Here is a 23,068-nt window from a genome sequence, read left to right as displayed (position 1 = left end):
TGAATTTTGCTTTGGTGTCTTTGTCTTATTCCTGTTTAGATTAGTTAAAGATTAGTTCCTTTGTGTTCCAGCTTGGATCCTTCCTCTTTGCATCCTTCAAGTATTTATGGACATTGTAAGACCTGCCCGAGCTGCTTTTTCTCCAGGCTGGGCAGTCCTAGTGATCTTTCTGTCTTCACAGGAGTGGTGCTCCGGGCCCTTAGTGATCTTGAGGGCCCTCCATTAGCCTCTGTTCACTACATATGTAGTGGGGAGCCCAGAACTCCAGGTGCAGCCTCATGATTGCTGAGTAAAGCAGAACCATCACCTCTCCTGACCCTGCTGGAGATACTTTGCCTAATGCAGCCAAGAATACCATTAGCTGCCTTAGCAGCGTGGCTGCACGGCTCTGTTGGCTCATATTCAGCTTGGTGTCCACTAGGACCCAAAGGTTTTTCTTGCAGACCAGCTTTCCAGCTGGGTTCTCCTGGCATGTGCTGGTGCCTGAGGCTGTTCCTACCAAGGTAGAGAACTCTTTACTTCTTGATGAGCTTCATGAGATTTTTGCCATCCTACCTCTCCATTGTATCCGAGTCCATTGTCCATTGTGGCCCTCTGTCAGGCCAATCACTCCCACTGGTTCTGTTGTCAGCAAATTCTAGCTTGGTGTTTGCGAAGCTTGGTGTTTTTCATTGAAAACAGATATTTTGATTATTAGCTGTTGTCCTTGTTGAAATAAAATCATTTTTCAGGAATCCTTGTTTTCCTTTAAGAAAAAGACTAACATGCTGTGATCAGCAAATAATCAAAATTGCTTTCCTCTGTAGTCTTTCCTCAGTCATCAACTGAGATTTGGTGATTAAAAACTCTGCAGCAAGCTTTGAGCAAGTGTTTCTTGTCAGTGAGAGAGAACTCCTCTGGTGAAATACTGAGGGTTACTAGCTTGGAGTTGATGAGCTTTTACTGAAATTACAGGGGAAAAAAAGAGATAGATTCCTTGATAATCTCCCTTATGAATTACATGTTTTGCTATGTTATTCTTTATTAGCAATTTGATTGTCTTGACTTTCCCTTTTCTTCACTTTTCCCCCTCTTTACACTTGCATTAGACTGCTTTTTGTATGATGTCTTACGAGTGCTTAACTCAGAGCTACAGTTGTCACGAAGAGCCCTTAAGCTCTGTTTAGTCAGCTAAAGCAGCAAGCAGCCATCTGACTAACCACTCTGTAGGAATGTGAGAAGTCGTGCTTGTCAGAGAGAGAGCACTGAACATGTATGGAACACTGCAGTATTTTTCATGTGTAGTATGTTGCTGTTTACTTCTTAACAGTTCTCATGCTAGATGTCACTATTTCTGCAATGACTTTTCTGAGATCTTCAGAAGTCTGTGGCCACAAAGTTCCTTAAAGATACAAACAGCTGCTTTTGAAGCACTTGAGCTTGATTTTGTAGTGTGTACAGAACACCTCAGTTTCTGCAGAGTAAGTCCGTTTGCCTTTTATTCTTTCAGTAATATGGGTTAAAAACATTATTGAACTGATACTCTGCAAGGACAAAAGGACCTGTAGTATATGGTATTGGCACCATTTGAATCTCCTGATGATGCATCTTATTTGGTGCAACAAACTGGTACGAACTTTTGACAAATGCATATGTTTCCACCAAGCCACGTCTGAAGGACTTTTTTTCTCCTAGTAATTAACTGGGCAACCGTTTATTGTAGGGGAAGCTGTGGAGGATGGCAACTGCCAAGTCAGACATCCTACCGTGCATTTAAATATTTTTACAATTACAATGTACAGCTTTAATTACATTGCTTTTATTTTGCTATGTAATTACTGGTTTGTTGAGGACATCAGTATACTCCTGCTTTGTGTTCTGCAGGCGATACACAGCCGGGGAGGTTGCATACTGGAGGATGTGTTCTGGCATGAATACTTTTGAGAAACAGGGAAAGCTGGAGAAGGTCTTTGAAATTGGAGAAGGTCATAGTTTGACCAAAATGCTTTGCTTTGTGGGGGTGGATATATGTATACATCTTTATCTGCAGCTTCAGCACCGATGGAGGTAGACAAATGCAGGGGTAGGTCTCCTTTCACTCAAATATGTGTTTCCTCACAGCTCTCAAAGGCATTTAGGTGAACTGTGGTATTCTTGTTCTGAATTAGGTTCTGTTGAGAAGGAAATCCCACTTCCAAAGTCTGTTTTTAAAAATGGGAGGAGACATATCTTATGCAGCTTTGCGAAAGCCCCAGCTTGGATGGCTTTATTTCTCATCTTCGATTTTGTCTTAACTAACTGAAAGATGCAACTCTACTTTACAAAAAAGAAAAAAGTGATTGATGTGTGATTCCTGCTTAAATAATGACTTGGGAGAACTTTGTGGCTTAAAAACTTGTTCAGTGAGATGTGATGACTGTAAGATGTTCTTGCATGTATACACCACTTGCTTGGAATAGCTTCCTGCTTTCAGTGGGAGATTAGTGTTGAAGCTACACAGTTTTCAAAGTAATTACTTCTGAAGAAAATAGTAGCGCTCCACCTAGTACAATTAATTATTCTTCCATCCAACCACTCTGTGTAAATATCCGTACTATTCATGATATACTGTATGCTTAAATAGCTACTTCGATATCAAGTATGATGGCTGTAGTTCACAATCAAAGCTTGCCCATCCCAAAGATTGTTTCAAACAGCAGGCCTAATGTATTCTCAGCCAGTGCTGCTCAAACAGAGCACTGACTCTGTGTACCTGATGAAGTGGATGCATCCTCAAGCGTTCAAAGTTCTGTGCTCTGGAAATACTTAATGTTGAACAAGTAATTGTGATTCTGATTTATTGAAATGGTCACATGTTCAGTGAAAAAGGAGTATTTTCTTCCTCCTTGGTTTTAAAAATACCATTGGGTTAAATGCTCAGTGCAAATGTTCTACTTATGCAGCCGTTGTCATGTGAGTTGGCAAATGCAGACAGTTTTCATCTTGTAATCAAGAATCACCTTTAGAGAATGTTCTGTAGACTCATTATTAGCATTTTTCTAAAGATAAGATCAAGGCTCTGCGTTTACAGATGCTTCCAATGGGAATAATATACCAGTGTTTGGCATGGGAAACAAACAGGTATTTTGGACTAAAATGGAGATAAAATACTTTTTTTTAAAAGTACAAGAGTAATGTGGAGCAGAAGTGTTTGACAGTTTTATCAGGTCTTGGATATTTTTCTGCCTTTGGGTGCTCAGGAAATAGTTGAGCTGTATCTTTTGGAGAAAAAACTTGAGGCTTTATCCTTAGAGTAATGCAGTATTGGTGAGACTTTCAGTGTCTGCAATGGTAACGAACACTGCAGCGGAAAAAAATCTTGTTTATCAGAGAGGCTGTCATCAAAGTGTTATTTGGGGGGAAGGGGCTAAGTGGGGACCTAAGTAGATCTTAGACATTTGTTTATTCTTTATGAACTTCATAATTCACACACTAAAACAATACACTAAGAAAGCTGCAACTGAAAACAAAACAAAACAGCAAAGATCCCTACTGGAAATGGAGCTTATTCTGTCAAACCAGTTTTTTCTCCTTTTCTGTCTTCAGAAAAATGCGGAGTGCAAGTGTTTTTTCATCTAAGGAAACCTTTGCTAATACACTACATTCACTCCAGAGATCCATATCCAAAACTGTGTTAGGGAATACTTCAGTATGCTAGATGAATTCAGATTGGCAAGACCTGGTAAACATCTTCTGAAATTAAATTTTTGATTCTAGCTCAAGTAATCTGTTAAATCTTTGGCAGCTCTTTCTATGAAAATGTGAATACTTAAGGACAGCGGACAGAAATGAATTGTAAGGAGAGGAAAGGACCTGGAAAATTAATCTTTGGAAAGCTGACTATCTCATAGATACTTTTGTATTGACTTTCACTTAGATTGCTAGTTCTCTCTCATTTCAAAAATTGATCTTGATGGGGGCAGCATAAAGGAATTTCTTGGCATTTCTTCTGCATGATTGTTTCAGAAACAAAATAGTGCACAGAACTGCTTTGAAATACAGGGTTTGCCATCAAATTGGAAGATATCTCAAGTGGAGAATATGCCCTTACCAGGTTATAACAATTTTTTGTTAATAACTTGTATGTTGGAACATAGCGTGCACTGGCATTGTTTGGAGCTGCTCTTCAGGGCAAGATTAGAAGACAAAGTTAAACTGACAAACTGGGGCAGTTCTCCATGGAAGAGCAACATTCTAAATGGGTAAAGAAGGTGTTAAAGCTGAGTATTGAAATAAGGAATATCTGGCAGTGCAGGAGCACTACAGTAACTTTTGGCTTATTTCATTTTCAGTGTGTAACACCAGTGTTAGGCTGCAGTAAAGGTGGAGTATCCTTCTATATGGATATTGAGGAATGAATGTAGCATGGGACATTTTTCTTTCTCCTTGGTGTCAGGGAATTTTGTTGGTGTGCTGTATTTGTGGGAGATAGTAGGGTTTTTTTTATTTTTGAAGAAATTAATATCATTCAAAGAGAAGTATGTTGGTGCTGCCATAGGAAATAATTTTTTTTATAATAAAGATATTAAAGCACTGGAACAGGTTGCCCAGAGAGCTGGTGGCTGCTCCATCCCTGGAGACATTCAAAGTCAGTCTAGATGGGGCTCTGAGCAACATGATCAAGCTGTAGGTGTCCCTCTTCATTGCAAGAGACTTGGACTAGTTGGTCTTTAAGGGTTCCTTCCAATTCAAATGATTCTGTGACAAATAATAGAAGTGTGTGGCTGTTAGCAGGCAGAAACAGGAATGAGCTTACCCTGTCTCATGTCAATGAGCTGCCTCACCAAAACACGTCCTATGAATAAGTATCCATCAAGTTGCTCAGGGGAAGGTTCAGGCTGGATGTTTGAAAAATTTCCTCTCCTGAGTGGCAGCCCAGGGAGGTGGTGGAGTCACCATCCCTGGAGGTGTTTGTGAAACATCTAGATGTCATACTAAGGGACATGGCTTAGTGGGAAAATATTGGTGGTAGTTTGGACTGGATGATCTTGGAGGTCTTTTCTGACCTTGGTGATTCTATGATCCTGTCTCTGATGTGAGGCGGGGGATTGCATGTTAAGTGAGGTTCTTTCCAAACTTTATTCTTTTAGTTTGATGGGGGTTGAGGTAGAATGGGTTGAGCCCAGGTTATGAGTGATTTTATTATAAAAATAATGGGAGTGTGTGAAATATTACAGGAAGGAGTCATAAAGATAGTGTCATTTAAGGCTCACTTTCTTCATTGGTTTTCCTAACCTGTTCTTATCAAGTTGTGTTGTGCTCACCACCACTCTGAAAAAAGGCCCTTCGCTTACCTGAAGTATAAATCGAGAATCAAGATCTCAGTAAGTTAAACTGTAATTGTATTCAACTTGCAGAGTAAAAATATTGTGGAAATGGAGGAAGGAGTTAGCTCATAGTGATAGCCACCTAGTCTAAATCTGTTCACTTGTAGTCTGTGAGCTTGATAGCCTTTTCCTTACGTAAAAAAAAAAAAGTAGAAGTGGAGTCATAAAACTGCTTGAAACTTGTTACTGATGCTGGTACACAAGTAGCTGCCTTTGACAAACTTGTATTTAAGGGATCTGTCTATGGGTTTAACCAAGACTCTGTGGTTAGATGAGTGGTGATCAGCAAAGCTACCTTGTCTGATGCTGGGGGATTGGAGGAGGTGACCTTCAGAGGTACTGTCCAACCTGGATTAGTTTAACTCTGTGATCCTATTTATGTGTAACTTATTTTCTTGACTGTGCTATGATGGTCTGGCAATTCAGGTTGTTTTCTTGGTTGAGCATCTCCTCTTTTCTGAAAGTATAAGGTGCTGATGCTTGCAGGATAAGCAGAACTAATTGAAATTTACTTCTTACTGGGAGAAATGCATCTGTTTAGAGCAGTGAAGAGGAATCATGGTGTTGGTGTATTCAGTTTTTAAACTTTAAGTTGTTTGAGCCTTCATGAATGCTTAATCATTGTAATGGTGCTAGTAATTGTTTCTGGATTAATGAGACAAATGTAGCTGAAATGAGAGAATTGTTTACATATGTGGCTGTGCTGATGAGTTGGGATTTGGAAAATATTTAGTGTTAATAGTGTGATGGAGGTATTCAGTACGTTTGAGGGTAGGTACTGGTAAGGGGTGCAGACCTGTTATGTCTTCAGAAATTGAGTGCAAACATAACTTAGTCAGATCTGCAATTTCTGCAATGTTTGTAACTGTGGGGAACTTTGAATAATAACCATTAGAAATGTTGGATCAAAATGAGAATTTAGTACTTCCTTGTACACGAGAATTAAGAAAACAAATAAAAACACAACAACACATTGAAAACCTCTTCCCTGTTTTTTCCAATTGTTTTATGAGCTGTTTCCTTCATTTTAGCTTCCCCCCCCATAATTTCATTTATGGATGCTTTGTTTTCTGGTTTAAACTCATCTTGCTCAGAGAAGTTCCTGTTGAAGCAGTTATCTATCTGAACCCATTCTACTACTCTATTTTCACACTGAGTATCTTGATCAGTTTTTACAGTGCTCAAACTTGGAGAGTGAAGGTTTATCAAGGAGTTACTGTAGGAGTAAATCTAGACTGTGAAACATCCTGTGACAGTAATGCTGAGTTCATGGGATTACTGGTAGGGACTCAAAGTAAGTTTCCAAGAACTGCAGTTAGAAATCACTGTTCTAACTATGGGAGAGAATATTACAGTCATACTTGAACTGAAAGGAGTAAAAAGACAAGATGCAGCTTGATGAAATGAAACATAAGTTGTTGGCTGTAAAGCAAGTTTTTCTACACTATATTAAACCTGCCCTCAGCTTCTTTTATTCTGCTTATCTAATATGAATGAGATTAATCCCATTCCTTATGAAACGTGGAGAGCCCTGAACAGAGTTGTTCTTCTTGGATTTCTGTAACTCTTCCACCAATAGTTTCCTGAGTTGGTGTATTTAACGCCTAGAAAAACATATGCAGAGGAAGAATTACCAGCTGCAGTTCTTATTGTTATGAGAAACACACAGTGTACATTTCGTTATCTCCCAGTTGAGGGAAGTTGGATGAAACCTCTGGGAAATGTGTTGTAGAAGGCTCCATCTAGTAAAGCATTTGGGTCCATACAGGTTTTTTCCTATTCTGAATTAACCAAAGTCTAGATAAAATACTGTTTATGACATACTTTGTTTTAAATGCAAAGGCAGGTATTTTCTGGTAATGATGAAGATAATGGAATATTCTTCCAGCTCTTGGATGTATGCAAGTTACATAATATCTTTCTGGCAGATAAAAATCTCACTGGCTCAGACTAAAACCCAACATCTTTCTATCTTGATCACTTAAGTATGTCATTTGGGCTTTTTGTTTCGGTAAAGGCTTCATCTGCAGTTACCAAATGTATCTTTGAGGAAGAAATCAAGTCCAAGAAATTGTCAGTATTGTGTGCTTGAATTAATTTCCACTCAAAATTATTTTTATTCTTTTTAGACAAATTGGATTTCCAGTTGAAATTAGAGAATTGCTGGATGTAAATAATAATCATATTTCCTGTAATAAAATAACATCTATAGAAGCGTTGGGAAATTAATTAGAAATATACCATATGTATACATAAAGTTATCTGAGTTTAACACAAATTGGAATGCATAGAATCAGGTTTGAGTGTGGCAGAGTAGATATTAACGATCAGCTGACCTCTGTATTTTGATCTAATCGTAGGATTTCAGATTTCCTCTATCTTGTGTAAATGTCCAAAATCCTTTTGTGGCACAATTAAATCCTCTGATGCTTAAGTGCTGAAGAATGGTATGTGTTAAATGCTGTTTAAAGTGTTTTCTAGGTGTGTTGTGTGAATTTTCCTGCTGGCACTGGTATGCATTTATTAGTGAACCCTTTCTGAGTTCTTTATTCATTTTGTGTCTTAATTTTTGGAAAATATTTTCTTGCAACTGTATAAACTGAGACATAATGTTAAGAAATATGTAAGTATTATGGAGGGGGGGAATAACGTTTATAATCCAGAATAGAGGTTGTCTTCAGCAGGTGCTGGATAAAGTAGTTCTGAATTGTGTGTTTCCCTTCACACAAAGTACTCAGGTTAAAAGGTATCTTTAGATCAGGAAATGACAACTGACTTATGGAAAGCCTTGCTGCTGATGCAGCCTGTGACTAAATTCAGTTTCTATTTCATTCTAGATCTGCTGCCAAATGCTACGTTGTTATAACTGGAGCATTTGGTTCTTTTTTACCCTGCTAGAAGGAGGATGTGATAGCAGTGTTTAAAATTGACATTGCTATAGAGATCATGTTGGCTGCTCAGAGGTGACCTGTGGAGTGTTAATCATAAGCACAGAGAATTTGTTTAGAATTAGTGAAAGTAAATTGAATTTTAGAACACCGTTAGCACTTACTTCAGCTGCATTCTTAATACAATCAAAGGAAATACTCTTTTTTTGTCCAGTGGCAAACTTCCTAGCAGTGTATATCTGATCATTTCAGATTATAGACCATTTAGAGGCAGAGTTGCTGACTTTTAATGTTCTGATTTCTTTCACGAAATTCTTAGAAAGTTGGCACAATTAGCTCCTGCAGTGCTATGTGCTGCTTTATGGGAAGGAATTGTGTCTCTACTGAAATCTCTTCAAATCTCTTGCTCTGTTCAAGTGATGAAATATTTGCATAGAATGAGAAGTATTACTATAAGAAAATGAGACCCTAACACAGGGGGCAAGGGTTATAACTTGGGAGTTAGAAGAATGAAGATCGAGACAGCTATCGAAAGTAATTGAACACATGTCCTGTGAGCACCATCAGTTTGTACTCTGCTGTTTCAACTGCTAGGCTAAGTAAAGATGCCAGATTTTTTTCCACTCTGTATCGTGTTTGCAGTTGTAATATAATGGAAGTGTTTTAGCTTTGAATGTTTTATCTTGAATGAATGTTCGGGATGAGAGGTAATGACCTTAAGTTATGCTAGGGGAGGTTCAAGTTGGATATTAGGAAAAATTCTCAGAAAGAATGGGAAAGTATTGACAGAGGCTGCCCAGGGAGATGCTGGAGTCACTGTCTCTGGGGGTGTTGAAGAAGCATGGAGGTATGGCACTGAGGGTTGTGGTTAGTGGGCATGGTGGGGATGCGTTGATGGTTGGACTTGATGATCTTAAGTGCTCTTTTCCAACCTCTATGATTCCATCTCGTGGAGAGAGCACTCCCACGGAATACAGGGGGAAATCTTTTTAATTGATAACCTTTGAAATCTTAAGTTCAGAGCTTAACTAAGATCCATATGTGCAGCTGGAGGTGAAAGGGAAAAAAGCAGGCGATAAACAAATGGACACTCATGCAGAGAATTATTTTAGTATTAGTGTTGTCCCATAGTCCACCATTAATGGTTAGCCACAAGTAGAATGTCAGCCACCAGTGTGTCATCTTTGCAGTCTGAAAGCTAAGCCACACTAAATGGGTTGCACTCTACTGAATTTCTTGGACATAACTTTATAAGATTAGTTACTAAACTCATTCAAGAAGTGAGTTGAAGGTGAAATTACTTTTTTTTTTTAAAGACATATATGGCTTCACTATGTGTTTTGGCTTTGGGTATAAGTTTATGAATTAGGTAAACTTGATCTGAAGCATAGCTGACTTGTTCTTTAGATCTGTCAACATGTATTCAAATTCTAATTGCCTTTCCTGCTGGTAAGACAAGTTGAAGTGTTGAGGCCAATGAGAACTTCCTGACACCTTCATAGTTTGTTGGATAATGTCACTTTTCTATTCCTGGTGTACTAGAACTTGGGCTAGTTTCCGTTTCAGAATATATATATTTAACTCTTCTGGACATGTAGGGAATTAAGAATTTTTAGTGGAAGCTTTAATGTGTGTGATTGCATGCTTTTTCGTCATAGTGTTTCTCTTGTTTGGTCATTGAGTTTTTCTGCAATAAGGAAGCATGTGCAGTCTGGAAGGTGTGTAGTCTGTTCAGAATGACCTTTAAACTTTGAGAATTCCTTGTTGTAGGGTACAGGTATGTAGTGTGTATGTCTGCTCCGAAATAATGACTCAAAGAAACAAGCTATTTGATTACCAGCAAGGCACTTAAGCTATTAATAAATCAGAAAATAGGGCTTAGCTATGTGTGTGTTTATGGAAGATCACAAAATAGATGAGAGAAAATGAGAGACTTCTATTGGGCCTAAAGAAAGCAGGTGCATATATGATGAATATATAAACACAGGTGCTAATGGGATATACTTCCTAGTGGGGTATACATCATCACCTGTGTCTTTCCTGTGTTGCTTTTCTGGTAGCTAGAGAGGAACGAGGTGTTTCATGTGATGTAGGTATCCTTGCCTGTCTTTAATCATGCCTTGTACTCTTTGTGGATGGTAATTTCTGAAGCTGAAGCGTACAGAAAGGTATTTTTTCTTTTTATCATTAAGGTGCCCATATCCATACTTTATCTTGTGCATAACTTGTGATGCTGTGTTTGTGACAATGGTTTCTGTGGTGGGCGGCTGACAAACGCAGTCTGGACTACGGTGAGCTGTTATATTGAGGAATACTGAGATCTCACAGCAGTGATACCTGTAATGGGGAGAAAAGAAAACACACCTGTAAAAGCAGCAATGTTTGGCATATTGGATGGATTCTGTGGGAAAATTGGATCCTTTGAAGAGGAACAATTGTCAGCTGAACTGCTTGTCTTGTGGAACTGTTTTGGAGCTGTATTTTATAGCAGACTTTCAAAAAAAAAAAAATGCATTGGGCTAATTCCTCCAATGCAAACAACTTGAATATCTAGCAGGACCTCTTACCTGGATTTTTTTTCCTAATTGTAGTCTGAACATGAGCTGTTGTCCAGGACTGCAGTAGTACCTGCTTCCTACGTGTTTTCCAGTCATCTTCTTAAAACTGCACTATCTACATTACACATTTAGAACAAAATGCTCTTACTCTGAAATATTTGGGTCCTACTTTAGATGAAATTTGGCCAATCTGGAAAAATATTGCTGTATTTTCCCTTTCATTAACAGTGGAATAATGAGCTCCTTCATTGCAAACTGGAAACATTGTTAAGTAGCTCATTCTAATGTTGCTTACAAAGTGACTTCCCCATCAAGTGTTAAAAATGCTGTTTTGAAGCAGTCTGGACTGGGTGAGTTCAGTTGCTGAGTTTGGACCAGCGTAGACTTCGGTTTTCCTGTTGTCTTAGCAAACACAAATTAATATTCAATGGGCCATAGGTGCAAGTTGGCAAGTAATTGTTGACCAAAGTAATAGAGCATTTTCAAGCTTCTTTGTGTTTAGTGTTTGACCAAAGCTTATTATATTAGGGTCTGAATGAATTTTATCTGTCTGAGGAGATGTAAGTATAGAATCTATCTTGTTTCATAGGATGTAATTTACCTTTCTCTCCCACTTAATGTGTTTTTTTATCTGAAGAATGCTGTGTGTTTAACTCTTAGCACTGTGCATACTAATGTTGATTGATCAATATTTCAATTAGCTGCTTACGGGGTGGGTATGGTAAGATTCAAGAAAAACAAAGCAAAGCACGTTGGAGAATGTAACTGGCTATGTGCTCATTCCACATAGCATCTTTGGTGTAATAATAGATGAAAAAGCAGTGGTTACAGAAATAGGAATTTGTCACAGTTGCTTGACCTATTTTGAAGGGCTCAGTTTCTGGCCTGGGAGATCCAGTTCTTGGAAATATTTCCAGGTTGATATTTTACAGTGGAAATGTTAAAATTGAGAATTACATCTCAACTACTGTGCTTACACAAAGTATGTAATTTTGACTTGCATTCAGTCTATTCAACAGGTCTCTGCAGACGATGATCTGAGTTAGCAAAGTCTGTTTTCAAGGCATATCTTTATTATTTAGTAAATTAATGGAGGTAAGATTCCCCACAAAAACTCATACAAACAGGTTCTCTCTGTGAGAAAACAAATGAGTTTGTTATACTCCTGTCTTAGGGGGATGCCTATGGCAGAACAGGGTTCTGCATCAGGTCAGATCACAAGCACATGCTGAAATCACACCTGTTCTCTGGGATAACTTGTAGCTGATGCCTCTACTGCTGTACTGCCTAGACTGACTGCCTTGGTGTTACTGTTGGTTGGGAACCCTGTGATTACATACAGGGTTTTGCTAATCCACATCTACACAGGTGGTGTAGGTGCTATACCAAATAAACTTCATAGGAGCTGTTTTGTATACCGGTAGCCTCTTGTTTCTTGCATGTGAATCTTCAGCCTTGTACTTTTCACCTTTGTGCTTCTCTGACCTGATGCCTATCAATTGTGTAATATTTTAGGGGGAGGAAAGAAAATCAGTGAATCATTTGGTTCTGTCCTATAATGAAACCTGAACAGTTGTAAAGTTTGTAGATATCTTGGTTCAGAGAGCAAATACCTTATTTCTCTCACTCAGAATAACCTATGGTATGATGCTGCAAGTTTGTGCTAGGCAACTTCAACAGGTTTAAGTAATAGAATTGCTTTGGTACAGGTGTAATGGCACATCTTTCGGTGCTATTAGAAAGTTTGTAGACCAGACATTTGTCATGATTCCCTGGAAAGATTTCCTTTTTAGGGAGAAAAGGCATAAAACCTAACAACTGAATTAGTATAAGTAATCTAGCAGTGAAGATTTTAGCTGATGTAACAAAAAAAGATTCATTATCTTATATTTAAAAACTAGAACTGTTTTTTAGGAAAGTTGCATAATTTCAAAGTCTTTGCAGCAGTTTGGCACTTGAATTAATAAAGGTAGATGAAATGGAATTCTTCAGACTGTATCATATCTCACAGATCTGAGGCCTTGTAACCTTTAGATGTACATTCATGTTGGACTACAGCTTCGTAAGTCACTTGTATGTCCATTTTCTCATTCTCTTTCCATAAACAGGGCATGAAATCACTGATCTCTTTAGGTTGTGAGGGACCTCAGAGTCTGCTGATCAACCTCCTTTGTCCAGGGTCCACAGTAAAGGAGCTGCTTCCTTATGGATTCCAGTGTCTGACCTCTTTCATTTAAGATCCTTTTCTTTTTCCTATGAGAATTTCCCTTGCTGCAATGTCTGCTGCCTATCATACTTCTGCTGTTAACCACACAAAAATGTCTGACTGAAGGTAATGTTTATATTCCCTCCCACCTCCCTTTGTCTTCTGCTGATGGAATAAGTCTACATTCTTCAACTCTGGCTGTCCTGCTGAACTTTGGGCTGTCTCCACCTCCACACATGGATATGGCTTTACATTAATTGCTGTTTAAAGTTTTCCCCCATGCAAGTGTCCCACCCAGCAGCAAGCTTAAGGTAAAGTTCTTGTTGCGTACTGCTGCTTTCTTTGAAACTTTGGAAGTGCCTTATCCCTAGATAGCGCTGGTTTTATTGTATAGTATTGCTCATACCATGCCCAGTAACTAGCAGCCATGAGCTAGTAGTGTGATGGGTAGGGGTGTGAAACCTGGTTGTATCAGGTGAAGAATGTTGAAAATAATCGTTTGTGCCTCTTCATTATGGACAGGATAGGGTGAGGAACAACACTGTATGTGAGGCTGTTCCTGAAAAGCCAGCCCAGCAGTGTGGAGTGCAGGCTGCTGCATTCCCTTCTGCTATATCCGTGCTGTGCTTCTTATGCCATGGTTAGCATAAAAATGCCTGATCTAATTGAGGCCTAACTGTACAAGTATTTCTTTACCAAATCAGCATTACTCATGCAAATACTTTCAAAGAAGCTTTTAGACATGTTTCAGAAGAGTTACATCGATGATAAAGGCACTTGAGGGTATCAGGATGTACCAGACTGCTAAGCATCTGTGCTGATGAAAAGCATCTTCCATGTAAAACTTCCGTGCATCTGTTCAACCTGCCTTTTATACAGAAAGAAGCTTTTTATTTTGCTGGACTAACTTTGTAGAAATAAGAGTTTTGTACCGACTCTTACCCTTATTTGCGTTTGCAAATTTATTGCCTTCCATTCAAGGCTAGACTTGTGTATTTACTTCTGTTCTTGCCTATTTTCTCCCAGTTGGCTGATATTTCTCCTTTCTAATGTGCCTGCCCCTCTCCCCCCACTCACCAAGTTCATTCACATGCTTTTCACATAAGCGCTCATCAGTGCTGTGAGGAATGGTTTTCTGCTGCTGTCATAAAGGCTGTTTTCTTTTACACGCAGCGACAGATATCAAAACATGATTTGAAAGCTGTTTTCTTTGAAAACATTTCTACCAGTGTAAAATATACTCTAGAACAGATGTAATTTTTTAGCAACTCGAGGTAGTGGATTTAAGTGACACCTCATTGTGATTGACTATATGGCAAATGTTGTGTTTAGGAATAGAAGCCTTCCCTTTCTGACTTGTGTTGCACCTCTTAGGCTGCGGTGTGTGACTTGATGTACTGTGATGCATACCTTTATATTTAATGTGCATTTCTGTCAGATTGCCTCGCACAAAACTGCTTACATTATTCCTTAGGTGGCAAGGATCAAGAAGCTGCAGGGCTTGGTTTTAATGGCCAGCTCAGAGCATATATCTTGCTGAGTAATATCCTCACATTGTCTTAACACCTAAAGTCATCATCCAATAATAGATAACCATGCCTTAAAAGTGAGGTCATGAATGCCTGTAGTCATCACAGTTTTACTTGTAGATCAAGGAATGGCTAATCTCTCCATCTCAATACATTTTGAATGTGGAAATCATTTCCTGCTTGCTTCCTTTAATTATTAAACTTGTAAATACCAGCTGTTTCAGTTCTGACTCTACTAGTTCAGAGTTTACAGTAGGCATATGTTACCTGCTTCTTGTATCTGAAGAAAGTCCTGCCTGACTTCAGTCACTCATGATAAGAGTTTGTTCATAGCAGAATAGAATACTTCTGTCTTCAAAGATTAAATGTTTGTATTCGGAATTAACTGGAAACATAGAATCTGCTTAAAATCTTAGTAGATCACAGATAGGACTTCAGTCTTGATCCATGTTAAACTATGGCCATTAGTAAGGCTTCAAGTCTGAGCAAAAAGAACTGTTTTCTCTGTGGGATGTTAATAACAGTGAAATGTCATCAGTGCTGCTGTTGAATGAAGTGAAAACTTAGTATTTAGTGCTACCAAGCTGTATTATATCACAGTTGAATGTAAACAGTTGCTTCTGCTTTTGTTTATGTAGCATTGTGATCTTAAGTCTTCACTTCCTTCATAGCATTTGAAACCAAGTTAATGGATTATTCCATATTATTATTGGCTACATTATAAGCAGGGCTCCTCCTGGTGACACATCTTTGACACTGACAGATCTAGGAGACAAAAAGGATTACTTGTTTAAACAACCACGTGAGGATTCACCGGATCTTGTTTACCAGAAATTCTGGCAGAACAAAAATTGGATTGCTCTGTTTCAGCTACCCAGCCTTCAGTGTTTTGCTGTGCTTCTGACCATGTTTCTAGTTGCAGCCAACTTAGTTTTAGGTAAATTAATCTGTCAGCCTCTGCTCTGGAGCTAGAGGCTCGTTCTTAAACTTCACATTTCCTCTGTTGCTCTTTTGGAGGTGGTGATTGCATTGTATCAAGACTGAGTAATCTTTCAATTTATTAGTCACATTGAACCAATGGCTATAGGGGTTTGCTGGTCCATTAAGAAGCCAGAAATGGGAGGTTTCATGTGTTACAATTAATTCCACTCTTCCAGCCACACTTCATTAAATAGTAACAAGCAAGAACTCTTATTGCTCTTTAAAGTGTTAGATAACCTGAAGCTGGGAGTTGTTAGTCAGAGGTAGCATAAATTATTCTGGTGCTTCTGTTCTAGGACCTTATAAGGCAACTGCAAAAACAATTGAGGACCTGGGATCTTGGCAGTGAGAAGAGTTGAATTTGTGTTAATGAGGTTCTAGTTGACTGCTTTTCAGATATTTTTTTCTTGGAAAGACATTCAGTTTTCATAGAAAATATTACTTTATAGAAAGTGAATGCGATGTTTTTTGTATTTCTCTGATTTTCCTTCCTAGAACTTATAAAAGTTTTGTTATTGCATTGCAGATTTAATCCAGTGCACAAATGAGATGAATGTGAACATCCCACAGCTGGCAGACAGTTTGTTTGAAAGAACTACCAACAGTAGCTGGGTGGTGGTCTTCAAATCTCTCATCACAACCCATCATCTAATGGTGTATGGAAATGAGGTAATGCTGAAAATATGTCTTGAGGATGGTTAAAGCACTTCATTCCTATAAATGTCAGTTAAATCCTTCCACTAATTATTGTCTGGATGAGGAGCTATGAGATATGATTTAGTAGCTTTAGTGCCTTCTCCTTGGAGGTGTTACTTTAATTACTGAAAATTCAAGGTAACTGATTGTGACCATTAACTCTCAGCCTTCTGCAGCAAAGGGTGGACACGTGCCTGTGGCTTTGAGTGTACGCAGACCAGTAGCATTGCACACTGTAGCACAATTAAATGAATAAAACATTAATTTAAACAAAGTAATAAGCTTGTTTTGCTTCACAACTTGAGTTCTTGTGGGGCCTTCTCAAAATGCTGAGCACAGTGACTGCTTGGATTTCCCACATCTCAAAAAAAAAAAAGTTACTTATCAGACTTTATTAGAAACATTGTAAGCATTGCTTGGTATTGCAAACAGTCAGTATAGCATAGTGCATATGAACTTGGGAGTTAAGGGGTAGCTTTAGGAATTTACAAGTAGTACTTTGTAAAGAAGACCAAATGTTTTTTTTAGTTTGCATGAAGATTCATGATATATACGAAATATATATGCACGCTTAGAGGTTTCTCTTGCAGATTGGCTGCAGAGTGTTTCTGGTCTTGGTGAAATGCACCGAATCTATCCTTTGAAGCAAAGTAAGCCACAAGAGGGCAAACTTCTCATGTTGACATTAAGCATCGTTGTTGGGCTAATTGGCACTTTCCAAAATAGTCTCTGTGATTCTGCTATGCTTGCTTTTGGAGTCTTAAGTTTCATGCTGATACCAATACACTTCACAGTAACTTAAGGTGTCATTGTCTGAAATACTTGCTACGTCAAGAATAAAACTGCCAAACTTTGATTGCCAAATGTACTGCAGAAGTAATGATGCTAAGAGTGCTTCTCAAGAAATATTTGGCAGCTAGAAATAGCACTTGGACAGTAAACATGGAAATCAAGTGCCTATGGAGATATCTAGATCATAAAGAATCTGTAAATCACTCTGTAAAAATTGAGAAGCATTTGATCCTCCAGCTTTCACTTAATTCCTTTGGCAGAGTACTGAGTGCATTACTCTTCTCTAGTCTTTTTTGCTGTTTATGCTAACAAAAATAATTTAGGACACATTATATTAATCAGAACTATTTTTCTTCTGTCAAAATATTATCACAAGTGAATGGTTGTCTGGTTTATATTTGTAGCCATGCTCTAGCGAGTGCTTCATAAGACAAAATAATTTTTCCTACCAACTTAAATCTGCTGCCAGCAACCTGAAATGTCTCTTTAAAGATGTCACATCATTCATTTTGTGAAAGAGTTCAGAACTACGGTGAACTAATTTGAGATACGCTAAGCATGGCGCTGTGATGTTAATGCTTTTTATGGATTCCTTGTTTATTTAATGCTTACTTCATAACCAAATGAACCTTTGTCACCTGATTTTGATGCTTAAGCTAAGTACTGTTTAACTATGTGCTGAGTGAAATTACATGACAGGTTGGTAAAATGAAATAAACTTTCACAATGGAAACTGGTGAAATAATTGTGAGCATATGGAATGTTTATGTATTTGGTGGGGAGTTTCTTTAGAAGCTTCTGATACATCATTCTGGTGTAAATGAAGTCTTTCAGTCTTCGTATTACAGTTCAACTGAGTTTTTGTAATAGTTTGTGGACTTGAAATAAATGGTAAAGCCTAAAAGCTGAATTTTATGTATTGTATCATGAGAGTTTCTGTTATTACCTCAGTTTCAATGTGGGGTCAGTGTGGTAAAAATTCCAATTGTTCTTTTCATTTAGCGCTTTATCCAGTATCTGGCGTCCAGAAACACGTTGTTTAATTTGAGCAACTTCCTAGACAAAAGTGGATTGCAAGGTAAGGCAGCATTTTTTGTTAAATAGCAGTAGTGTAGTAGTGTGCTGGCAAATGCAACTCAGTAATTTTGATGGAACTTGGCATTGGAGAAGTAATTGTTGTGTATTTTATCTCAAACTGCTTTTCTTAACTTAGAGTGCTGTTGTATGGAAGTTATATCCTGGAGGAATTTGCTTTGGAAATCTTTTCTAAAAAAGACTTGGAGTAAATGCCCCTAACTTCCTCAGTTAAACAGATCCAAGTTAGGATTCCTGCGATTTCTGAGAAGAGTTGTCTATTTGAAGGGGTATATTTTGATTAAATTTCAGAATCCATCACATTTGCATGCAGTGTATGAGTGAGATGTGCTGACTTGCACAAAGAAAACAGATGTATTTCAAAATAGTTCAGAGATAGTCCTACTGGTCTTTGAGACTAACTCTATGGGTAAATAAGTTTTTACTTCATTTGGTTCTACTACAGTTCAGTGCAGTTCTGATGATGTATGTCATTGACTCTCTATTTTTATTTTTTTTTCTCTGAGATAGCTTTCCTTCCTTCTGTGTTGCTTTTTGTATAGCTGGTTATAATTTTTCTACAGAAGTTCTAAAACAGGTGTGCTGGGTGGTTGCCTGGGGACAGCAGCCTTCTCAGTGACAGCCCAAGGTCTACTAAATTGAATAATTTTATTGATTTACATGCTGAATACAATGACATGCGCTGTTCTTGGTAACATAGGCAAGCTAACCATACAAATTCAGGCAAAAATAGAATGATGCTGTTTTTGGTATCGTGCCCTTTAAGAGTAAGTGAATTGAGGGAACTGGGCTTCTTTAGCTTGGAGAAAAGAAGGCTGTGGGGGGACCTCATTGTGGTCTTCCAGTATTTGAAGGGAGCGTATAAACAGGAGGGGGAATGACTGTTTACATGGGTGGATAGTGATAGGACAAAGGGGAATGGTTTTAAACTGAGACAGGGGAGGTTTGGGTTAGATATTAGGAGGAAGTTCTTTCACACAGAGGGTGGTGACGCATTGGAACAGATTACTCAAGGAGATTGTGGATGCCCCATCCCTGGAGGCATTGAAGGCCAGGCTGGATGTGGCTCTGGGCAGCCTGGTCTAGGGGCTGGTGACCCTGCCCATGGCATTGGGGTTGAAACTCGATGATCTTTGAGGTCTTTTTCAATCCAGGCCATTCTATGATTCTGTGATTCTATGACTAGATAAGTAATCAGCTTCTGAAATGTCTTTTTAAATGTTTTTTAGGCTATGACATGTCAACATTTATCAGGCGATATAGCAGATACCTGAATGAAAAGGCAGTTTCCTACAGACAGGTGGCTTTTGACTTCACGAAAGTAAAAAGAGGGTAAGAGCTACTTTTATTTTTACTTACCTTGAGGTTTTTTGTCTTCCTTTTGTAATCAAAGTGGGAAACATCAGTTTTGGTTACATGTCAATGCTGTGTGCTTAAGAAAATATTAGTGAAGTTACTTAGTGACATCTGGTTTTCTCACTTAAGTGTGAGGACACACAAGGGAACATAATATTTTACTTGAGTGACTGCTTGTTGTAACTTTGAGTTTAATGTATAGAAATGGAATAAATGTGCATCGAGCGCATCGATACTGAGTGCCATAAAGAGATACTAGTCGCTTGAGGCCAGGTTCACATTTTACATGTAAAATCACAGTGCAGAGAGAGCACCAGTAATGAGGTAACTTGTGTGCTGCTGATTAGGGGATGTCTTTCATCAGGAGTGCCAGAGAAGGTGTACTGGTGATTACTGAAAGTCTTGCTGTTCTCATTCATGATCTCTGTACACAGCAATTTTTAAAGTTTAAAAAAATAGTTTTATGTTTGAGCATCCTTTATCATTCACAGACAGTGTAGCAAGTTAGTGTTGCTAGAACTTTAGCACCCACATGAATCTCAATTTAAAACTGTTAAGTTGGTAGTTAACCACAGTAGTGGACTACATAGTGCTCCCTTGTAACACTGTCCAAATCCCTTATGCATCATTGTTAAAACAGGCTCTGCAGTATTAACCTGTAGTAATAATCCCCATATTCCTGTTACTCTTGGATGGGAGTCCCAATGACACAAAACTGTTAGTCTTTTCCACACATCAGGTCTGTGTGTGGTCTGGTGGCTGCAGGTACAGTAGGTGCACTGGATACACCAGAGATGCACAGTTCTGATGCAGTCATGTTTTAAGACTACAGCAGCATGTGCTTGAGGGTTCTTCCAGGAACAGCACAAACAACTGCTCTGGGGCAGCAATCTGTTGGTTCCACACCTCAGCCTTTGTCAGGGCTCTGCACACATGCCCTGCCACACAAGGCTTATTGCAGTTGCTGTTGGCTGTCAGGAGGGAGAATGCTGCTGGAGGAGAAAGCTGAAAACAGCCAGCTCCCTGCTGCCTTCCAGCTTGGAGAGCAGCCATGGCCTTTTCTGTGCAGATGCACTGGGAGACTTGCACTTCCAGGAAACATTTGGTTTGCCCTGTGCGTGCAGATGAAGTATAAGGCTGTCTGATCTGTCTTACAGCAGTTGTTTGTTGTCACTGAGGTGATTTAATCTCTTCCTTGGTTGTTGCATTTTTTGGATATTTTTAATAGTCTTGCAATGCATTTTTTAAATGCCTAGCAAAATAAGTCTAGTCTGAGCTATTAATAAATGACCAAATACTGATAGTTTGCCATTAAAAGCAAGTCTCATGTAGTCTTTGTAATTCTTCTGGGAAAGCTTGAAATCACAGTACCTTGTTTGTTTTTCTTTCTCTTTGCTTTCAATTTGATAGTCTAGATAATTTTCAACTATTATTTGAAATAATAACCAGGTGATTAGAAAAATCATAGGTAAAAACAAACTTCAACAAAAGACACGAAGTTTGTTTTCTGTTTTTTTTTTTTACTTGATGTATCATAACTGAGTTTTCTTAAATATCACTTTCATTCCCTCAGAGTAATTTATTATGGAGTCATGTTTTGGTTAAAAACTATTTCTTTGGCAACACTGCGGTTACTACAATTGTATTGGCTAGACAGCATTCCTAAAGGTCAAATCCCTGCTTTGTATGACCACACAAATTTAAGTATTTTCAGTGACCTGCTTTATTTTCTATACTCTGTTTCTCAGTCACAATTGCCTTCAAAATTCACTTGAATTTTCTTTTGTTTTGCTCAACAGCGCTGATGGAGTAATGAGAACAATGAGCACAGAAAAACTCCTAAAAACTGTACCAATTATACAGAACCAAATGGATGCACTTCTTGACTTCAATGTAAGTTTAGCAATGTGTACGCATCAAACATACTGCATTTGTTGTTAAAAAAAACCTGTAAAATATATTAAGATTCAAGGTCTTGAACTTGCCTCCATGTTCTTTCTTTGTGTCTGTCTTGTACAGAGCCTGTGGAGCAAAATGCATTCTGTTCATAGATTATATTTCAAGAAAGCAGGAAAAAAATGATGCTCAGTGCAAGAAAATCCTTTGTCTTAAGTGTTATTAATCATATATGTTATGTAATACTTGTTTGTACGTGTAGAAGTTGATTATTTCTGCCCTGTGTGTTTTTCGCTACATTAGTTAACATTAACATTAGTTAACAAAAATGGTTGCCAGAAGGGTAGAATTTCTTTTCTGCTGGGAAACGCTTTGTTGATTTACTCTTCTCCTTATCTTTTGTTAATAGCCAATGAGCATAATTTTGGATAGAGTACTGAAGTTCAACTATAAGTTTTCCAGTAAGAGATTGATTCAGTCAAATTAACTTTTTTTCTGATCTTCCTAGGTCAATAGCAATGAACTTACAAATGGTGTAATTAATGCTGCCTTCATGCTTCTCTTCAAAGATGCCATTAGACTGTTTGCGGCATATAACGAAGGGATTATTAACCTCTTGGGTAAATAAAACTGCTTTCTGCAATGCTTAATTTTGGGGAGGGAGCTCAGTAAACCATTGCAAATATCTGCTCTTTTTAAAGCAATTGAAATAATGTTGTTATAAAACATCAAAATATTACAGATTTCCTCAAGTCAATGCATTACATGTAGGGATCAGTAAGCTTCTGAAAGCAAAGTGAATTCAAGGTTTTCTTTTTGTCATACTGCTTTCCTTGTCTCATACTGCTTGGCGAACACAAGCCATGATGTCAATGACTTTTCTTTAAGAAACATGATCCTATTTTGTTTATTTCTAAATGTGGTAGGTTATCATCAGTTACAAACTCGCAATCACTTGGCTTTTGAAGCTTTAGTGTTGGTTCGTTGTAATAATTTGTTGGCTTATTTCTAGAGAGTGTCATGTATTTAGGGGAAATTGATTTCCCACTTCAGATTCTTTCATTTGCGCACACTAGAGATACAAGGGAGCCTATCTAGGAGTAATTAAGTTGACAGCAGTGTGCTCACTTGCTTGTTCTTGAATTACATGATTGAATCTAGCTATCTAGGTGCTGTCACAATGCTTGCAAAATGGAAAGGAAAACCCAGAATTAGCCAATGAATAGTCAAGCTTCCAGTCTCAAGTCACAGGCTGGTTCTTTTCTCTTAGTAATAAGAACTTTCATACAGTTGCTTTAATTCATGTTTTGACTGAAGCTCAATATAGAAACAAGCCTGAAAGCACTATTTCAAGAAGGCAGGGTGGAACCCTCCACTTCCTGCACCAGTATTTTGCAGTCTGTTGCATGCCTCTCTTGTAGACAGTGCTATAAAAATAAAAGCATCAGTCTTACAGAAAATACCAACATCTTGCCTGATAGCTGGCTGCTGGTATAGAGTAGACTTGTGATTGTCATACCACAAAATTGCCTCTTTTTTCCACAAGAAAGGTGACCTATTCTTAGTCCTGACTATCCTCTTCAGGGTATTTATGAATGTGGGAGATCTAGTACCTACCAGGTAAGGTGGAACTGCATGCAGATGATCATTAGTTCATGTTCAGGGGAGCTTTTGTCATTTGGTATGAGTTAGGCATAGTGACTTCTGCAGTAAACGTGGCAAAACA

General features: G+C 38.3%; 1 protein-coding gene across 9 annotated transcripts in view; it reads left to right on the top strand.

The window, feature by feature from the left end:
- The window catches only part of PICALM (phosphatidylinositol binding clathrin assembly protein), a 62,521-nt gene that overhangs the window by 10,097 nt on the left and 29,356 nt on the right, over positions 1–23,068 (top strand). For all 9 annotated transcript variants that reach the window (XM_015280759.4, XM_025146922.3, XM_040647300.2 and 6 more), the window contains exons 2-6: positions 16,034–16,176; positions 17,998–18,073; positions 19,320–19,422; positions 21,246–21,339; positions 21,851–21,962. In XM_015280759.4, the coding sequence (XP_015136245.2) occupies positions 16,034–16,176; positions 17,998–18,073; positions 19,320–19,422; positions 21,246–21,339; positions 21,851–21,962 (528 nt within the window). The remainder of the gene's footprint in view (positions 1–16,033; positions 16,177–17,997; positions 18,074–19,319; positions 19,423–21,245; positions 21,340–21,850; positions 21,963–23,068) is intronic.

This window comes from Gallus gallus, chromosome 1, assembly GCF_016699485.2.
Source record: "Gallus gallus isolate bGalGal1 chromosome 1, bGalGal1.mat.broiler.GRCg7b, whole genome shotgun sequence".
In the NCBI taxonomy this organism is placed as follows: Eukaryota; Metazoa; Chordata; class Aves; order Galliformes; family Phasianidae; genus Gallus; species Gallus gallus.
The sequence above is the reverse complement of the archived record's forward strand: the minus strand, read 5'-3'. Positions and strand labels throughout refer to the sequence as shown.